The following is a 19,969-nucleotide window of genomic DNA, read 5'->3' as shown; positions in this document are numbered from 1 at the left end:
TTTTGAACATTTTAAGCACAATTTCGACAATACCGCGATAATAATGATAATGGTGATAATTTTGGTCACAATAACCGTGATATGAAACTTTCATATCGTTACATCCCTACACACGTGTTTTGGAAATGCTGAAATATCCAACCCTTCTGGGGGAAAGTTCACTCAGCTCTCTGTGACGTGTTGGCCTATGCAATCCCCTCTTCTTGTCTTGTTCTGCACCTTGGACATTTGGAAGAATCAGTGCATTAAGAAGACAGATATCTTGTCAGGATCCTCCTGGTAGCCGGAAAGAAGGCCATAACAAAGAACTGGCTTCAGACTCTTATAAACAATGGATTTCAATCATAGATGATATACTTGTCATGGAACATCTGACATATAAACTGAAGTTAAAAGAAAATCTCTTTATGGAAAACTGGGGAAAATGGCTGACATTCAGAGATAAATGTATCTTTTAAGGGTCCTTAATATTCTGACACCAACACAGGCTGTTCTTTTCATCTGTTTGGTTTTCTGTTCTTTTTTTTGCTTTTTTCCTGCTCCTTAACCTGAGGAGATTGTATCGTACTGTTAAAAACTGAGAAATAAAAATTGTTAAAAAAACAAAAACAAACAAAAAAACCTGATGATTTGTTGAATGTGGAAGCATCGTCCAGCCAGAGGGAATCTTTTCTTTTCCTTATAACCGCATACACGCAGCATCATCACACACAGACGGACGGCGGCCTCCCCGCTGATGAGTGTCAGGCCGCCTGCCGCTGTTGATGCCTTTAAACCAGGCAGAGACGAACCCGGACAACTGCTGAAAGCCGACGTCGGAGATCAGTGGGAGCGACCGACAGGTGGCCGGCAGGCATTTATGTGATCAAGGGGAGCGAGAGGGAATCAGTGCCCAGGACAGAGCGGCTGTGATCGTGGGTGCAGCCGCCCCGCTGTGACTGGACACATCTGACCGATGGCTCACAGCTGGGCGTCCATGTCTGCCTGTCAGGTCTGGAGGCAGGAGCCCAGTGGGAGCTCTGCACTGCTGATATTACTTACTGGTTGTATACATAAAATCCTGTCTGATTCGCCGTCTCCGGGGAATCGCTGCATCGCTATGAACTCCATCTTTACCCCTTTGACCCTTACACCAGGTTACCAATGACGACGCAAACGATGATCGACAGCTTTGTACTCAGGAGACAGAAAACTCACAGGAAAACGTACAATAAATGCATGTACTGTCTTCATTATGAAACCATTCTGTAACAGGGAAATGCTGCTTATCTACATGTTTTTTTGTGCACCTAAAAGCAAAAAAAAAAAATTCAAAGCATTGATGGAAGATCCCGAGTGTTTTCTTGGAGTCACCCTAGACTCAGTGCAGAAAAAAATTGAAAAGTAATAATAATAATAATAATTATAATAATAACAGTTCAATAATATTCACACAGAAAGTGCAATGATTTAACGCATTGCATTTTCATTCTTAATTCAACAAATGCCTGATTGTAATGTTCATGACTGTGTCTTTGTAAAAGAAATGTGTGGTTGCAAAACTTAACACTATAAACAGAAACATCTATTTAAAAAGAAAACTGGAAGAAGAAGAAGAAACAGTGACTATAATGCAGCCACATTATACTCTGTAAAGTGTGTCAAATCTAAGCTCTTACCAAACAGATTCCTAGTAATTGCAGAAAATCAAAGCCCTGTGAAATTAACCACTCACTCAGCATGCTATCAAACGTGAGTCCCGACGCTTCAGGAGTGACGGGCGTATGCGTGTGCGCAGACGGCGGTGGAGATGAACACGAGGAGGAGATGAGGGAGGATGTGAACAGGACGTACTGCTGTAACATGTGCCGATGTGAACAGTAGAACCTGTTTCTTTTTGTGTCGGAAGCGGTTCTTTTTTCTCACACACTGTTTTTCCCTTGAAGTCAAACAGAGTGAACTCAAATCCTTGTTTTCAATGTTCCTACTGTTTGACTGGTTCGCTTTAGTACCTGTCTCTGAGTCACTGTGTCATGGCAGGTCAAGTGCAGCTGATATGTACAGTACAGGATCATGACTCGGGTGCAAAAAGGGAAGAGTTCTATTTGGCAGGTTGTGAATATTTCACTGTGAAAAAATGTCATATTGTCTACAGTGAGAGGAAGCATGGTGAGAGGGAGTCTTCATCACAAAATTTCACACAATATAGAAAATAACTTGCAATGAGAAAAGAGCGTTTTCTTGAGTGTTGATTCCACTGTTGGAGTCTGGATGAATGAGTCTTGACATCAGTTTATGTCAACAGTTGTCCATTTCATGGATTCCTTTCATTTTCTTTTGTCTCATGGGGAAACAGTTGGGAGTGGACGTGGGGTCCCTGGGGCTCCTCTGCCTTTCAGAAGGCCTCAGACAACTCTGTTTCCTCATGATTTCCAAAATTAAAAACAACAAAGATTATATCCACACCTTCTTGAGGACGGCCTCGTCCACCCAACTCTTCCTTGTTTTTTCCTTCTTTTTTAAAATTTTTTTTGCCCTTTTAAAGGGTAGCATTCCTACTCAGTTCATCTAGCGTACAACCTTATATCATCTATAAATTTAGATAAACTCCTTGCCTTTTCTCAGTTTTTCCTTTTTTTTTCTTTAAAAAATTCTTTACAAATTATCAGAACAAACAAACCAAAAAAGTAAATGTTCAACTTTAAATGAAAAGTGGTGGAAGATTGGAAAATGGATTGCTGGTCTCTTCTAATCTCCCATATTTCTGGCTCTAAAGGTCAGTTGGTTGTAGGCTTACTGATGTCTCATCACATAGATTTTGTTTCTGCAACTCTCCATCGCTGATCCCACGGATGAAAGGAGAGTCAGGGATGAGGGGACAAGAGAAAAAGAGAGGGTACTGGAGAGGGCAACAGGGGATGAATGCTCATCTGGTGGGCCGACCAGACACTCCGTCACACGAAAAAAACATCCACACCTTCCTCCGCACCCAGAGCCCTGCATCCCAACCGCCTTTTTTCCCTCTGCGCCTCTCGGGAGGGTCAAACCTCCACTGACTGGATCTGGTTCATCTGTGCCCGCATCATCTGGACACTGTTGAGGATCTTCTTTTGATGACCTGCTAACGTCACACCGACCCTCAGGATGTCACTGCCATGACAGACAAAGGCATGTGTTAGAAGACTAGGAAATAGTTTCAGTTCATCCATTAATATTTGGCAAAATGTATCATTAATGATGAAACTAATTAACAGCAGTAAATGAGAAAACAAAGCTTAACACCACAAATAATAAAGAAACAGCTGAGCAACACACTGTAACATGTGGGGTAACTAGGCTGGAGGAGAAGATAATGAAAACTGAGATGGCAGTAAAGTAACACAGGCATGAAACATTGTCATTTTGTGTCGAAACAGCTGCGTGTTCATCCATCTTTGAGGCTGGGAAGCTTATATAATCACACAAAAATGTCTTAATGCCAGTTTAGCGTGTTTTCTGTGACTGAAAACTTCCTGACTGATGTGGTAAGCCCTACCCATCTAATTTTCCACCAGCAAATGCTATAAATTACACATCCACAGTCATCTCTGCAAGCCAAATCTATCATAGACGCAACTTTTATAGAAGGAAGCTGTTATAATAAAAACTGCCAGAACAAACATCGAGTTCCACTGAAGATCGAGGCAGTGACATCAGGCCCAAACACTGGCATTTACAGTTCGTAAAGAGTTTTTTTTTTTATCCACGAGACAACGAAATATGTCACACATAATTGGAATCGTTGCAGTAATCATGCTTATTGGATTTCACTTTACCATCTGTTTTTTTTTTTTTTTTTTAAAGGAGTGAAGCTCAGACTCCCTGTGGGTAATCTCTTACTCGTGATAGTGCTATTCAGAGAGAGGAAATTATTTTTATCAGTCTCTCTACAGGTGGCATTCTTAACATGATTACATCTTCGCTGCTAGGATATTTTATCTCCAACGTTTGGCATAACTAACCCCGTATTTCAATGTTTCCTCCCAATCCCTGAAGTGAGGTCAAAGAGAGGTCTGTCGAACACATGGCAGAGAATAAAGGACGCTGTTATGGCTTAGAGCGATTGTGCCCACGACGCAGCCTCGCCACTGCAATATTTAAAATCTGCTAATTACATTCAGCGCAGGCAGTGGCTTTTATAATAGGCCAGAGGCAAGACCTGGTGCTTGTTCACTTTTAAGGAGATGCGAGACACGGCAAACCCGCCACTTGTAATGAGTTTCCGCCTGTTATCAGACCCAGAAGGGCAAGAATCATCAGTACTTACTCCATGGTCATCTGGGACACCACATCAAAAGTGGTAAAGTCAGCGTTGGCAAAGCTGTCTTTGTACTGGCCCATCTTGATAGCATCCAGCCACTCGTCCACGGTGCTGAAGCTGGAGAAGTCTGGGATACTGCGGTCCAGAAGAGGGAGATGAACTCTGAGGGGGACACAAGAAAGGATCCATTAAGATCAGGGGTGTCAAACTCATTTAAGTTCAGGGGACACATTAGGCTAAATTTAAGCTGAAGTGGGCCAAACCAGTAAAATAATACCATAATAATATATAAATAATGTCAACTCCAAACTTTTCTCTATGTTTAAGAGCGAAAAAAGTTAATTTAGATTATGAAAAGGTGTACATCTACAAACTATCCTTTCAAACAATGTGAATAACATGAACAAACTGAAAAAAATAAGTGTAATTTTAACAATATCATGCCTCAGTTTATCGTTTACACATGTACATTATAACTTACAGATCACAGTGGATCTACAAATACACAAAACATTTAATAACAGGCAGAATTTTGTTAAAATTGTACTTACTTTTCTTAAAACATTTCAGGTTGTTCATATTTGTTTAGGTTATTCGCATTTTTTGCGAAATTATACTTTGTTTTAGTGTAAATACATGAAAATATTTACATTTACAAAGAGAAAAAATTGTTGAGTTGTCATTATTTATATGTTATTATGATAGTATTTTACCGATTTGACCCACTGGAGATTGAACTGTTCTGAATGTGGAACCTGAACTAAAAGGACTGTTTATATCTTCATCGTAATTTTTGCATTTCACAAATTCATTCCAAGGGCCAGACTGGACCCTCTGGCGGGCTGGATTTGGCCACGGGCCGCATGTTTGACATCTGTGGTTAAGCGCAATGATAATGTAAAGTGGCAGGACGACCATCGCAGCCTGACCAGACCACCTGTGTATGATTCATGAATTATTACATTACATTGTCAAACTTCAAGACAGGGCTTAGAGAATCCCACCGGCCCTGTATGTGAACTAATATTTTCCAAACTGATTTCTCATAAAGTGAATTTTCCAAATGAAGTGATAGGCTTCAGGGAGCCAATATATCCACTCAGTGTCTGTGGAAAATCTGGCCCTCGGTGCTGCACTCCACCACAAATGAAACTACAGACAGGGATAATGGAAATCAGTAAACCCTGGCTCTCTGAGGAAACTAACACCCAGAGCAGAAACGCTTCAAAATGTTTTGTTTTGAAAATTGCACAACTGCTTCAATCCAGGATTCGCCCCAAGCACTCGTGGGAAGGATTCGATCTATCAAACCAAAAGGCTTTAATTTACATAACCGCTCGGCGCCAGGAGAAACAAGAGACAGTGTGTTCGGCAAAAGTGATCTGTGCCACGGATGGCACTGTAGCAGGAGCATACATTTCCTGTTAGGACGAGCAGAGCATTTGCATTCGGAGATAATCAAATGCATCATATTGTTTGAGATTTTATCCACATCAATGTGAAGTGATGCTCAAACCAAAGGCCTGTAATGTGGGCTGCCTACAGATTCAGAGATAAAACACACATGCACATACCACAAAGAGAGTGAAGGCCGGCGCAAGAGAAGAACAGAAGAACAGAGGCTTAACACTAGACTATATTATGACTACGTGCATTACTGAAAGACAAGCACAACAGAACGGCGCTCTCACCCTGAAGATAACGGGGTCATGGCCTTTAGCGTGTTGGGATTGCGAATCATCTTGTCAAGGTTGTTGACAATCTGACTAAATTTGGGCCGGTTGTTGCGGTCCTTCTGCCAACAGTCCAGCATGAGCTGGTGCAGAGCGCTGGGACAGTCCATGGGAGGGGGCAGCCGGTAATCCTGCTCTATGGCATTGATGACCTGCAGGGGGAGACACAGATCTCTAAGGGTTACAACAAGGCTCTACTGTGAGAAGTGAATGTCACAAAACATACATTAAGAAATAGATACCAGCACTAATGAGAACGTAACAAGTGATGAATCTGTAATGAATATCAGTGTTGGGACAGTTGTTTTTGCAAAATAGCAGGCTATAGACGACATAAGGGTTCCCACACGTCCTGGAAAACCTGGAAAATGACTGACCAATTTTCCAGTCATGGAAAGCATATGGAAAATGAGAAAAAAGTCAAATGTCCTGGAAACGGTTAAGTCAGTGTTTTTCAACTTTGGGGTTGGGAGCCCACATGGGGTTGCCTGGAATTCAAATGGGGTTGCCTGAAATTTCTAGTAATTGATAAAAACAAAATTACTAATAAAAAATATATGGTGAGTTGACAGAGACAACCACAATCCATAAAAGACATGACAAAGTGTGAAGCTGAAAATGAAGCACTGTGGTTCTGTTTATCTGCCAAATGTTCATTGTGGTCGATTAAAGATGCTGCAGCTCTTTCATAATTCATAGTTTGAGTTCTTGTTTGTTCAATATTAATTGTCAGCCTTGTAAATCCAAGCTGGACTGACTGTACATATCCTGACCAAGGACAATAAAATTCTCACTTTGTGCAGTACTCTACATCTGGCTTTTCTGCCTCTGTCCATAATAATATACATTATATAGACTAAATGCCATCTAAAATTAATGTTTATTAGCAACACAGTATAGCAAACTATTACATGATCAAAAACAAATTAATTTTGGCAAAAAAAAAAAAAAAAAAAATCTCTGCTTTGATGGAGACAATGGGGTCATGAGCCAAAAAAGGTTGGGAACCACTGGGTTAAGTTTTCCTGGAAAATTATGTCTCCTCCCCCTGCCTTCTGACCTTGTGTGCCTAAATTGAGATGAAACAAAGGAAATACTTTTTCAGTGATTTATTAAAAATATACAAATATTTTCAGAGGAAGTGCAGGAGAGAAAGTAAGAGAGAAGAGAAAGTTGAGTAAGGAACTGTCCAGTTGAACTTTGTAACTAGTTTGTCAGGCTAATGAAGTGCTCCGCTGTAATCTGTGGGTGTGTTTGCATTATTCTATGATACATTTGTCATAATTATTTTTCATAGATAAATTATAGCCATAGAATGCACATCAAATGTCTGTGTAATAAACACAGAAACAGTCTGGGTAAATGTAAGTTACAACTGTAAAAAAGAACACTTCCAAAGAATGAGGGGACAGGGGAATGGATTAGAGTATGATGTGATAACTTGTCTCTGTAGCAGCTGAAAATGTCTGGGAAAAGTCCTGGAAAATAATTTCAAGGAAAGAATGGAAACCTTGTATATGCCAGTTTTAATCAGATTGCATTAACCCTCCAGGATCCATGATGATGCTGTCATGATCAGATCATGTGATGTTTTCAAAGCACTGTTCACTGAGCATGTTTGTGATTTTATTATAATAAACAGTATACTTTCAATTTGTATTAGATGTTTCTTTGTGCACTTTGGGGACTAATATGTTAATAAATTAGGTTACAGTCAAAAGATAAACAGATCATGTAGGTGAAGTTGTGGTAAAAAAACAAAAAAACAAGAACAAACAAAAAAAAAAACAGCGAAAACAGCAAACCTAGGTGTGGTAAACATATTTATGTTGTGTAAGGAAGAATCTAAAGTATTTCAAAACAGCCAAAACAGGTTGAGACCCCTTAGGGTTAAGTAATGTAACTACATCAATATGAAATACTAACAACTGCAGGCAATAACCTGTAAAAACAAACCAACAACGTGCAGTAAAACTAGAACGGGTGTGTGTTTTCAACCTATTGATGTATATTTCTTTCTCTATTACACAGTTTCAACAGTAAACACTTCTTCAGACAAAAACTATCTTAAAAGCATGTACATTTTGTAATGATAAGAGGATATTACTGTTATTTTCTCTGATAACTGATTGCAACTTATTACAGTTACTTTTTTGTGTTGAAGTTACACCATTACATGTATCCACTTAGTCACTACTGTCTGTTAAGGCAGAGAAAACTGTTAAATTAGAATTAACGAGCAAATACAGGGTTTCTGCAGGTATCAGCAAATCTTATTTAATGCCCTTTTTAATGCCACTTTAAACAAATTTAATGCTCACGTCCAACTGCAGATACAGCTTCATGTATAGTTTTATAGATATGTGACAGTTTACTGTCAACTGGCTTTAACCAGGTTCTGAATAGTTCCTCCTCCAATCACTTCTACTGAAACTTGTATTTTTCCAACATTTGCTAATTTTCCCTCTGCTCTTTCACCACGGCATGAGCACACTCACAGCACATTGCATTCCAAGCATCCGGTGTTGTGACTTTGTGCATCGGCCTAAAACAATAGCCAATTAAAGGGTTCCACCTGTCAGTCATCACACTATACTTCTGATCAAAATTATTAAATGTTTAAATAATCAAAATAAATTGTGAATAACAATGCTTTTTTTTCCATCAAGTGTATTTAATTTTTTAATGCCACTGGACATTGAATTTAATGCTTTTTAATGCCATTTAAGGCCTTAATTTTCACAAAATCTATTTAATGACTTAATGCTTTTTAATGATCTGCAGAAACCCTAAAATACACAGATAGATAGATAGATAGATAGATAGATAGATAGATAGATAGATAGATAGATAGATAGATAGATAGATAGATAGATAGATAGATAGATAGATAGATAGATAGATAAATAGTTTATTGATCCTTTGCAGGAAATTATTTAGTTACAACAGCAGTAAAAACACACTGACTCATCCCAACAGACAACCAACAATGGAGATAAAAGGTAAGAAGTGATAAAAAAAAAATATATATATAAAATATATAATACGTACAGTAAAAGTAATGTATATAACTCATATTAGTGCAGAAATCTCCACAGTAGTTCTGCATGTGAAAGTTGTTTAACACTTTTTATCCAGGTAGGTCATTAAGAACATAAACCTTATTCCGATAACCTCATGTTTCCACTCACTCTTTGCCAGAAGTGAGCTCTCGTGTCTGACCTCCACGAGTATTTAACACTCTCTCTTCATAAAACCCCCTTAAAGATATGGCTGACTTGGGCCACTGATGGCGGTGGTCAAGGGCCACACAAAGGTGGTTCACAGTTAACAGAGTGGAACTACCCTGAGGACACTTGTGACGAGGACGCACAATCCCCTGCTCATTATCAGGGTCATTAAAGAAGCTCCATTCAAACCCAGATTAATCTCATTCATAAGACCTCCAAACGGGGACCCCGATGGAGCAGAAACACTATCTGGAGCTGCTAATAAGATAACCGTCGAGGTCCTCAGTCCCTCTTAGCACATTAGTGTTCTCACTTTCAATTTGAAACTATTTTCATTATCTCTCTCCCCATAATTTGCTCTCTCCACCGCTACCCAGAGGGAGATAGGAAATGGAGGCTCCAGTCAAGAGCAGAAATTGTCCACTGAGCACTGCTGTGCATTTCAAATGATCTGATTATGTCTCTGTGGTGAATGTGGGAGAATTTTCATATAAAACTTCTGTGTGAAAGCCGCTGTTTAGTTAAGGGAAAGTAGATACAATGACAAAGGATATCTCTGAGGGGTTTGAGGCTGTAATGAAACTCTGGAAGCCAAAAAAAGGATGTGTGCTTTGAGGGATTTTCAAATATAAGAAAGAAACCTGACAGAGATCTGAGTAGCTATTAGAAAAATAAAACAGACTGGTTGAATACATACGTCTTGATTGGTCATGTCCCAGTAAGGCCTCTCCCCGTAAGACATGACCTCCCACATGACGATCCCGTAGCTCCACACATCACTGGCAGAGGTGAACTTCCTGTACTGGATAGCTTCAGGTGCAGTCCATCGGATAGGAATCTTCCCTCCCTGTGAACACAAAGGGCACAACCTCAGAAAGGGAAGCGAGACCGAAACCTTACCGTCACAGTGTCCTGGCTCCGGAGAGAGACACCGTTCACGGCAACAATGAAGACCGTAATTCAAACTGGGAGGTAGATATGACAAAACCTCTGGGAGTAAAGTGTGGAACATGAAATACTGGAAAAGGAAGAAGGGAAGAACAGGTGAAGAGGTGATATTTGCCCTGATAGGGAGACCACTGTACAAGTGCAGCGTAGTGTGCACGGCAGAGCCAGGGTTAAATAAACCCAAGCAACAAATGAATGAAGTACGGCGGTGAAACAGAGAGGATCAACCCAGTGGGCGGAAGGAAATGGTACCAGTGTATGTTTCATCTCTACAAAGAGGACATCGATGTTCCACAAATGATGCCCATATACCGTAACTTTTTTATCATATGTTTAGTTAGAAATTGCATTAACCCTTTCATGCATGAATTACGAGAACCTTAATCAAGATTTTTTTTTCCTGAGTGTTTTTATTCCTCTTTAGGCATGTTTAAAAAAAAAAAAAAAAAAAAAAAAAAAAAGCAATTGAAATTTTTTTTATGAACCTATTTTTCATAGAGTTGCAAAAATGTCCACTCAGCTGGACACCATGTGTTTAATTTTTGAAGCAAAGAAACATGTATTTACTGCTATACTGTGTGAAAACTATGAAATAAAAACATGTTTAATGCAGGTAATCTGATGTTTTCTCACATTTTAACATACTCTAATACTACTTACTACTAACTTCATGGAGATAATATGCAAAAAAAAAAAAAAAGTAAAAAAAAAAAAAAACAGTCTAATAGCAATTAGCAATTGATATACAGTCAAACATGTTAGTGCAGATCAGGTTTATCAAGAAAAACACAATTCCAGTAATGGTATCAATTGCAGTGTATGAGATGATGCATAAGCTGATATGGAACTAAAATAACGAAATTCATGAATATACAAGAGAACAGCTGTAGAATAGCTGTCCACTGTAGTGACCACTATGCATGAAAGGGTTAATATCTCACCATTTTGTGGTTTGATTGACACACTTAAAGAACTGTGTAAGGACAGATACTGTGGCTTCATTTAATATAGAATAAGCCTGCAGAGTTCAAATAAAAATGTAGTCAGAATATTTTGTATTTGTAATAATTAAACCAAACCAAGACCTTTTCTTAACTTTATCCAAAGCCTTTTTGTGTAAAACTACATGCTGATAAGTTGTGACGTGAATCTGTCAACACTGCCCACTGAGGAAAGGTAAAAAGTAAAAAGAGGGCTAGCTAAAACACTTCACTGAAAAAAAAAAATATATATATTTATGTGAAGAGAAATGTAGATACATGATGGTTTCTAAGACACCGGTATCATACAAGGTGCTCGTTCAAAAAAATCACACATAGTTTATAAGCTTTAAAGAAGTGATATTTTGCTTTTTTTTTATGGAATTCTTCATTTTCCAACATTTCTCTGTGGTCTACATAAACTGTAAATGCTCTGCTTGGGTCTGAATTCTTCACTAATTCAACTCCACTGTTCCATCTTCAACCCTATTTCTGAGTAATGACACCAGAAAGGCCGTTTTGAGCGCTGGCCCTTTAAGTGCACATGAGCTACTTCAGGCCCCGCCCCCTCCAGGTTGTTGACTGTGCTGCTCTGTCTCATTCAGCCACTTGCATTCGTTAATTCAACCAACAACTAAACATTTTAGGTAATCGGCTCAAGGCTTGGACATATTTTCAGTATGGACTACAACCGCTGCTGCTGACAAACAATTATGTCGTACTCGGAGAAATGTTTGTCGGAAGTCTTGACCCTAAATGTGCAAATGTCATGATGTAACTAGTTATAAAATGTAACAGATTAAGAAGGAATTAAAACAGGTTGTAGAAATCCACTTGATTTTTCCCAAAATGAATATAAAGATTGTTTTGCAGCACTTGGAGGCTTCAAATTCACTCTTATTAGGGTCCAAATATACAAATAAATGAACCAAAGACTAATAAAAGTGGGTTTAGCTAAGTATGACCCCTTTAAAATGAATTGATATTAGAAACATTAGCCAAACATATACTGTGCTTTCATGTCATATAATCTATTTGTGGAAAACTGTATAACTTCTGTTGAGTTCAGGCAGGAAACGACCTGTTTTACCGTTTATGCACAATGTCATGCATCTGAGGTTGGACTGTAACTCTACTTGACTGATGCTCTGGAACAATCTGAGCAAGCACAATGCAGATGGTCTCTGAGATCACAAAATCCGCCATCAGAGCCTGCGATTCTAACTGCTTAAACGAATGAACACAGAATGAAAAAAGAAAACAATCTAGTTAATGCAGGAGGAGGACGGGGAGGTAGAGGAGATGACTGTCAGATCTGTAGTCAGCGTAGGAGCAGGAATGACATGAAGGCAGAGGAAGTGAATTCTGGCTGGGTTATAAAACATGCTAATTTGGGTGTGACAGGCTGAATGTCATGAAAGTACACTATTGTGAACAATGGGACAGAAAGAAGGTTAAACTACTGAGAAGCTGCATCAGTGTGTGTGCTTTAAGGGCAATGACCAATTAGATGTTTCTTACCAGAGCACTAGTGTAGGTTGGGTCTGATGTATCATCCTCCAGGAAGCGTGAGAGACCAAAGTCTGACACTTTGCACACAAGGTTGCTGTTGACCAGTATGTTACGAGCAGCAAGGTCACGGTGCACATAGTTCATGTCGGCGAGGTATTTCATGCCTGAAGCGATGCCACGCAGCATACCAACGAGCTGGATCACAGTAAACTGCCCATCATTTTGCTGTGAAATATAAGTATTGAACACAAGTGATTAGTAAACAGAAGTATAAAATAAAATACAATAAAATAAAATAAAATAAAGTCGGCACTTACTAATTTCACTTAGTTAGGTTTATAAGTGCATGACTAATTTTTTTGTTAGATTTTTGTTTTGATTAGTCTTTTTATAGTATTATTAGTTTGTTAATCTTTGACATTTAATACTATTACTACTACTACTACTACTACTAATAATAATAATAATAATAATAATGGATTAGATTTCTATAATGCTTACATGGCACCCAAAGCACTTTACATTATTATTATTATTATTATTATTATCATTATTATTATTATTAATATTATTATTATTATCATCATCATCGTTATTATCATTATTTAACCCTTTCATGCATGAATTATGAGAACCTTAATCATGATTTTTCCGCCCTGTTTTTATTCCTCTTTAGGCATAAAAAAAAACAAAAAAAAACAATGCCACTGACACCTTTTTATGAACCTATTTTTCATGGAGTTGCAAAAATGTCAACTCAAATGGATACGATCCATTTAATTTTTGAAGCCAAGAAACGTGTATTTACTGATATACTGTGTAAACTATGAAATAAAAACACTTTTAATGCTACTAATCTGATGTTTTCTCATATTCAAACATACTCTAATACTAGTTATTACTCACTTCATGGAGATAATACACCAAAAAAACAACAACATTTTGTTAAAGAAAAAATGATAATTACAATCTAACAACAACTGATTTACACTCAAACCTGTTAATGCAGATCAGGTTTATCCAGAACAGCAAAGTTACATGATGCATAAGTGTCCACTGTGGGGGCTAAAACAACAAAACTCATGAATATATAAGAGAACAGCTGGAGAATAGCTGTCCACTGTAGTGACCACTACGCATGAAAGGGTTAAGATGAAAAAGGTAAGATGACATCAAATACAATTTGCAATCCCTATGTATGCATGGTCTCATACCCTGCAAAGCTTTTCTTTTACCATGCATAATTAACAACATCAGAAAATAAATAAACAAAACTGATTTGACCTGCAGTTGTATTTTATTTTAGTTTGTGTTGCATTGCTAATTGTAGATTTTATTTGTATATGATTATCTCCGCCAAAGAGGTTATGTTTTCATCGGGGTTTGTTTGTTTGTTTGTCTGTCTGTTTGCAAGATAACTCAGAAAGTTATGGAAGGATTTTGATGAAATTTTCAGGAAATGTTGATACTGGCACAAGGAACAAATGATTACATTTAGGTGGTGATGGGGGGGGGGGGGGGGGGGGGCTGGTCTGCCTTGGCGGAGGTCTGTGCTGTCCGAGTGCTTTTCTAGTTTTTATTTTTAACAGCTTTATTTTCTTCACTGCTAGATTTAGTTCTAGTCTCAGTTTTTGTTCTTATTCTTTTATCTTTGCTTGTGTGTTTTGGTTGCTCTTTTGATGAAAAGCTGAAAACAACCGATTTTGTTAACATTCTTTAATTTTCTACAAAGAAAATATGTCATAATCCTTTCAAATAGAACATCTCTAAGATTCCCACTAAAAGATGCCTGAGACTTGGATTTTCTCTCCTGTAATGATTTAATTGCTCTTCCTTGTAGCACCCCAGAGAAAAAAGACACTCACCAAAATGTAACTCCTATTAGTGTAATTAGAATTTGCATATTTTTTAAGTACATTAAGACCCATCCAATACTTCCCATGTACTCCCCAAATGGGTCACATCTGATGACCATGAAAAGATGACAAACTGTATTTTACACCAATTATTTACATGCATTGATAGGATTAGTGGATCAACAGGTATTTAACATGTTACAATTTACAATTCCTATTTATGCGTGGTCTCATACCCTGCAAAGCTTTTCTTTTACCATGCATAATTAACAATATCAGAAAATAAATAAACAAAACTGATTTGACCTGCAGTTGTATTTTATTTTAGTTTGTATTGCATTGCTAATTGCAGATTTTATTTGTATATGATTATCTCCGCCAAAGAGGTTATGTTTTCATCGGAGTTTGTCTGTCCGTATGCAAGATAACTCAGAAAGTTATGGAAGAATTTTAATGAAATTTTCAGGAAATGTTGATACTGGCACAAGGAACAAATGATTACATTTTGGTGGTGATGGGGGGGGGGGGGGGGGCTGATCTGCCTTGGCGAGGTCTGCGCTCTCTGAGTGCTTTTCTAGTTTTTATTTTTAACAGCTTTATTTTCTTCACTGCTAGATTTAGTTCTAGTCTCAGTTTTTGTTCTTATTCTTTTATCTTTGCTTGTGTGTTTTGGTTGCTCTTTTGATGAAAAGCTGAAAACAACCGATTATGTTAACATTCTTTAATTTTCTACAAAGAAAATATGCCATAATCCCATCAAACAGAACACCTCTAAGATTCCCACTAAAAGATGCCTGAGACTAGGATTTTCTCTCCTGTAATGATTATTTAATTGCTCTTCCTTGTAGCACCCCAGAGAAAAAAGACACTCACTGAAATGTAACTCCTATTAGTGTAATTAGAATTTGCATATTTTTTAAGCACATTAAGACCCATCCAATACAGGACAGCTACTTGGAAGTAAAAGTAAAAGTTTTTTGTGAGGTTTGGGTTGGGTTGAACTGATCCGGGCCGGGCTGGGCCAGGCTACGCTGGGCCTGGCTGACTGTCTACAGCTGTTCCCCTCCATGGTTTTGGTGAGGGCTTTACCCCATGCATGGGGAGCGTCTGGAGCGGCACTGCAGCTGTGCCTCCAACTGTGCACACCTGCACTCTCCACACCACCCACCACGAAACTCGGAGAACACAGAGGATTCCACAGAAAAGGAGCATGGGAGCGCCGGGCCGGGTGCGGACAGACGGAAAGGCCAAAGGAGGAAAAGCGGAAGGGCAATGCGAGCACGACCCAGGCCACGGCCATATTAACTGTCTGCTGGAGCACTCCGCCAGCCCACTCCTCTTTCAAACAGTTTGCTGCTCATTAGCTGAGCGAATGCTTCTCCTCACGTCAAGCTGCTCTCCTCGTGTTCCACAGCAATTAAGCAGAATGCATTATTCATGAGTTCTTTCTCACAAATACACATTGCCACCTAATCTGTGTGCTGTGTTTGCATATACTTTAATTGGAAAGATTCTGCCAAAGTCTTTGGGGTCGGGTTAGGCGAAAGAAATATCCAAGATTTTGTAGAAACTGAACAAATCAAGGTCTAGTGGGACTTACATAAGAAAAACAAAGACTATATTCTCTTTCTCTGCCTACAGATACTATTCCAGGTCCAATCGATCTATCCTTCTCCCCTGCTCCTCCTTTCTCTACCCGGCAGCTTTGTCTGCATGAGCACAAGAGGAGACAATCCTTGAACAGACATCTCACTACAGTCTGCAGTGACCATTTTAGACGACCGCCCACCAGACACCTCAAAAAAACCCCAAAAAAAACACACCAGTGTATGTTCTGATGCTCTGACACTGTTGTCATAAACTGTCACAATGAGGTGCTGCACAGGTTCCCTCTTGTTTTGAATACAATGAGCTGTCAGGAGTGTTTAGCAACCGTCTACATGAACACAAACACCTTTCGCTACGGTATCAAATTCTAAAAAGGGCTCATTATTTGTGCCTCGGAGGTTGGAGGCAGAATACAAATACAGATTCAGAGGCGGTGTGCTGACAGGGGCTTACATGTTTTGTTGTAGACGGTTTAATTTTACAGAAGCAAGCGAAACCTCAGAACGGAAATCAAACTTCTGGAATCACTACAGTGAAAAAGAATGAGGTTGTTCTGCCGGATTAAAATTTTGCGGTTCAATCATCTAATTAGCTTAAATAAAATGAAAGTGCTAAAAATTTGCATCACAAAACAACCACGTAGTGTTGAAAAAGAGTAAAACACAGTTGGATTCTGCAGGGAACAGAGGTAGTAGAACAAATATAATCTTGCTGTAGTGGCATATTCATCCTTCTGTGTCACATTAAATACAAAGTTTCTCTTCTAGCATCTTTCTGGCTAGTATTACACAGCTCCAAGTTCTAAGAGGATCGAATCCCTTTTTAGCTCGGTTAAAAATGCAAAGAGAGCAATTAGATGGGATGAAAGTTTACAAAACTGCCAAATTAGCTAAAAACATGTTCTTTTATTTCATCAGCATCCCAAGACAGATGGTGAAAAGCAGTGTGACATGTCATCTCGTGGCTAAATTCATTTTTAAACATCTGACATCTCATTTTAAGTCTTGCAAAAGTGTTTGAATTATTTATGTGGGTCATAAATGGGCATAGACAGTTCTGTGTAATATCCTTCTCTGGTTAGATTATGAATATTAAAAATGCTATGAACTTGTAAGCGCTGCATATTTCTTGTCAGTGAGTCTGGGAAAAAGAAGTGTGAAATTCTTTTATGCATGCATATATTCTCTTGCATAATTAGCTGTGGAGTATGTGTGAGGGGGTTGCAAAGTAAAATTGGGGAAAACAGAGAGCTGGAGAACTCCGGAGCTCAGAAGGAAAACCCTGAATCCTATTGTTTACCAGCCTACTAATTCTCACAAGTATAATTCTTGCACAATTATGTGGATCAAGGGTTAGAATCCTTTTTTTTTCTCTGGATGTGCTGGAAAATGGCTCTACAAGACACAAGCCAGAACTGTATAAATATAACCAAACTGTCTTGTATTAAGCCAAAAAAGAAATCCGCCATGAAAAAACTTTGCTCAGTGAAATTTCTTAAAATTAAAATAAAACTGTAGCCACTGAAAGATTAGAAAAAACCCCAAAACAAAACAGTTGAAATTTAAACAAGATGTGCCTCTTACAAGTAACAAAAACACTACTAAACATTATTAAGGACAGACCTACTATTCTTAAATTGAGAAGCTATGTAAATGATTTCTTAAAATAAGGAGACCGTCTTTTTTTCCTGTGCTAACCATTGTTTATCTTCTTACTGGTTAAATGTTATCTATAATTAACCCATAAAGACCCAGTGCTACTTCTGTGACAGTTCCCAAATGAATTTTTACCTCTATTTTTAATATTTCCTAAGTAATTTATCACCATTTATTCTAATATTATCCTCTGTATTTTGCCTTTTTATGTGAAAATCATCTACCTTCCTCTATTTAATTTATCGATAATGCAGATGTTCATAAAAGATGAGATTAAAGTTGATGGTTATTATATCAAAAACAGAGAAAACTGAAGAAAAAGTGACTTTATCAGTAAAATCTATCATTAACTGAACATAAACGCAGTGTCTCCATCCACTGTCATTGATCCAACTCCATGGGTTTTGTTGGTGAATCAGTATTGTAGAAGATGACATGTTTCCATGGTAACTACGGAGCCTCTGAAGGTCCAAATGGGTCATATCTGATGACCATGAAAAGATGACAAACTGTATTTTTACACCAGTTATTTACATGTATTGATAGGATTAGTGGATGAACAGGTATTTAACATGTTAAATCAGTAGATGCTTTTGGTTGTCGATTTATGTTTAGGTCTTTATGGGTTAAGATAAGCTTACATATTTACTTTAAATTAGATTACTTTCACTGGAAAGTCTATATTTATATGACGAGATTCATGCAACAAAGATTCACAAATTGTTATTATTATTCTATTGCTTTTATTTGGTAGTGGGTTATTGTTCTTATTTATCTATTTTATTTATTTCTTTATTTTGTTGTTTTTACTTGTATGGCTTTTCAATCTATCCTGTATTTTATTCTTTTATTTGGTTTTTTTTATTCTTCTGTATAGCACTTTTTTTTCTTTTTTGTACAGTTTCTATGTCTTTAAATCTATTCTGTATTTTATTCTTCTATTTTGGTTTTAATTATTCTTCTGTACAGCACTTTGGTCCACTGCAGTGTTTCTGAAGTGCTTTACAAAAAAGTTGGATTGGATTGGATTTTTTTTTTTTTTTCCTTTTTCTTTCTTTTTGTGAGCAATATTGATACCCTTTTTTCTTAAAAAAAAAAAACAAAAACAAAAACAAAAAAACAGTATACTTTGTATCCAGGATGCTGTTTTGAATAAAAATTTGAATAATAATAAAAAAAATTTGATTACTGTTCTAGTGAAAATATGTTTGACAAGTTTATCTTTGAGAAGCAAAATCTTCTTACTTTCTTGAAATTACTCTGTAGCATGTGTCATATACACCATCATGACACAAAACAAAACAAAACAAAACAGTTGCTCACTCTGAGGAAGGAATCCAGAGATCCGTTTTCCATGAACTCTGTGATGATCATGACGGGGCTGCTCTTGGTGACCACTCCCTCCAGATGAATGACATTAGGATGGTCAAACTGGCCCATGATGCTGGCCTCGCTCAGGAAGTCCCGCCTTTGCTTTTCTGTGTAGCCAGACTTCAGAGTTTTTATGGCCACAAACATCTCCCTTTTACCTGGGAGCTTCAGGTTGCCACTGCAAACTTCCCCAAACTCTCCTGTGACAAAGTTTTCAGTAAAAAAAAAAAAAAAAAAAAAAAAGCAATAATTGTGAGTAATCTGAGCAAGGAAAAATCCACAACATTCATGCACCCATTTGTATTTAGAAATCAAATTACAACAAAAGTATTTTACAGTGATGTATTCCATTCACGTTATATTCCGTTTTTTCCATTACCTGCACCAATGACCTGTTCAATCTTCACGCAGGATATATCAATCTCCTTGGCAAACTCCCTGACAGCCTCATTGGGGTCCTCATATGTGAACGGATCAATATAAATCTTCATTCCTGGAGTCACTTGGAAAAAAGCAAAGAGCAGCTATAATATTTGATTCTTGCGGCCATGCTTATGCACAAGTCCAAAGGCTTGACAGTCAAATCTATTCATGCACATTAACAATCAATTCACCCTGCATTCACACATGGCTGTACAATTATGTGATTTCTTATATGACTTTCAGCTACGAAAACTGAAAAATTGAAGTGGTAGGGTAGTTAAAAATGGTGGTTATGACATGTGCCCTTTGGCTATAGTGTGTAGCTATCCAGCCAGCATGGTAACACCAGTCTTTTTAGCTGTGATAAGGCAGGT

At 37.9% G+C, this 19,969-nt stretch overlaps 1 protein-coding gene across 4 annotated transcripts in view; it reads right to left on the bottom strand.

Moving 5' to 3' along the window:
• The window catches only part of ephb2b (eph receptor B2b), a 169,033-nt gene that overhangs the window by 1,808 nt on the left and 147,256 nt on the right, over positions 1-19,969 (bottom strand). For 2 of the 4 annotated variants that reach the window (XM_030134197.1, XM_030134198.1), the window contains exons 10-16: positions 19,552-19,674; positions 19,125-19,372; positions 12,692-12,907; positions 9,940-10,089; positions 5,971-6,164; positions 4,286-4,441; positions 623-3,129 (exon numbers count right to left, since the gene is read on the bottom strand). In XM_030134197.1, coding sequence (XP_029990057.1) covers positions 3,021-3,129; positions 4,286-4,441; positions 5,971-6,164; positions 9,940-10,089; positions 12,692-12,907; positions 19,125-19,372; positions 19,552-19,674 — 1,196 coding nt within the window. In that variant the 3' untranslated portion in view covers positions 623-3,020. The remainder of the gene's footprint in view (positions 1-622; positions 3,130-4,285; positions 4,442-5,970; positions 6,165-9,939; positions 10,090-12,691; positions 12,908-19,124; positions 19,373-19,551; positions 19,675-19,969) is intronic. The other 2 variants (XM_030134199.1, XM_030134200.1) reach the window with 1 other exon arrangement.

Source organism: Sphaeramia orbicularis, chromosome 5 (assembly GCF_902148855.1).
Source record: "Sphaeramia orbicularis chromosome 5, fSphaOr1.1, whole genome shotgun sequence".
Taxonomy (NCBI): domain Eukaryota; kingdom Metazoa; phylum Chordata; class Actinopteri; order Kurtiformes; family Apogonidae; genus Sphaeramia; species Sphaeramia orbicularis.
This window is presented reverse-complemented; position numbering and strand designations above follow the sequence as displayed.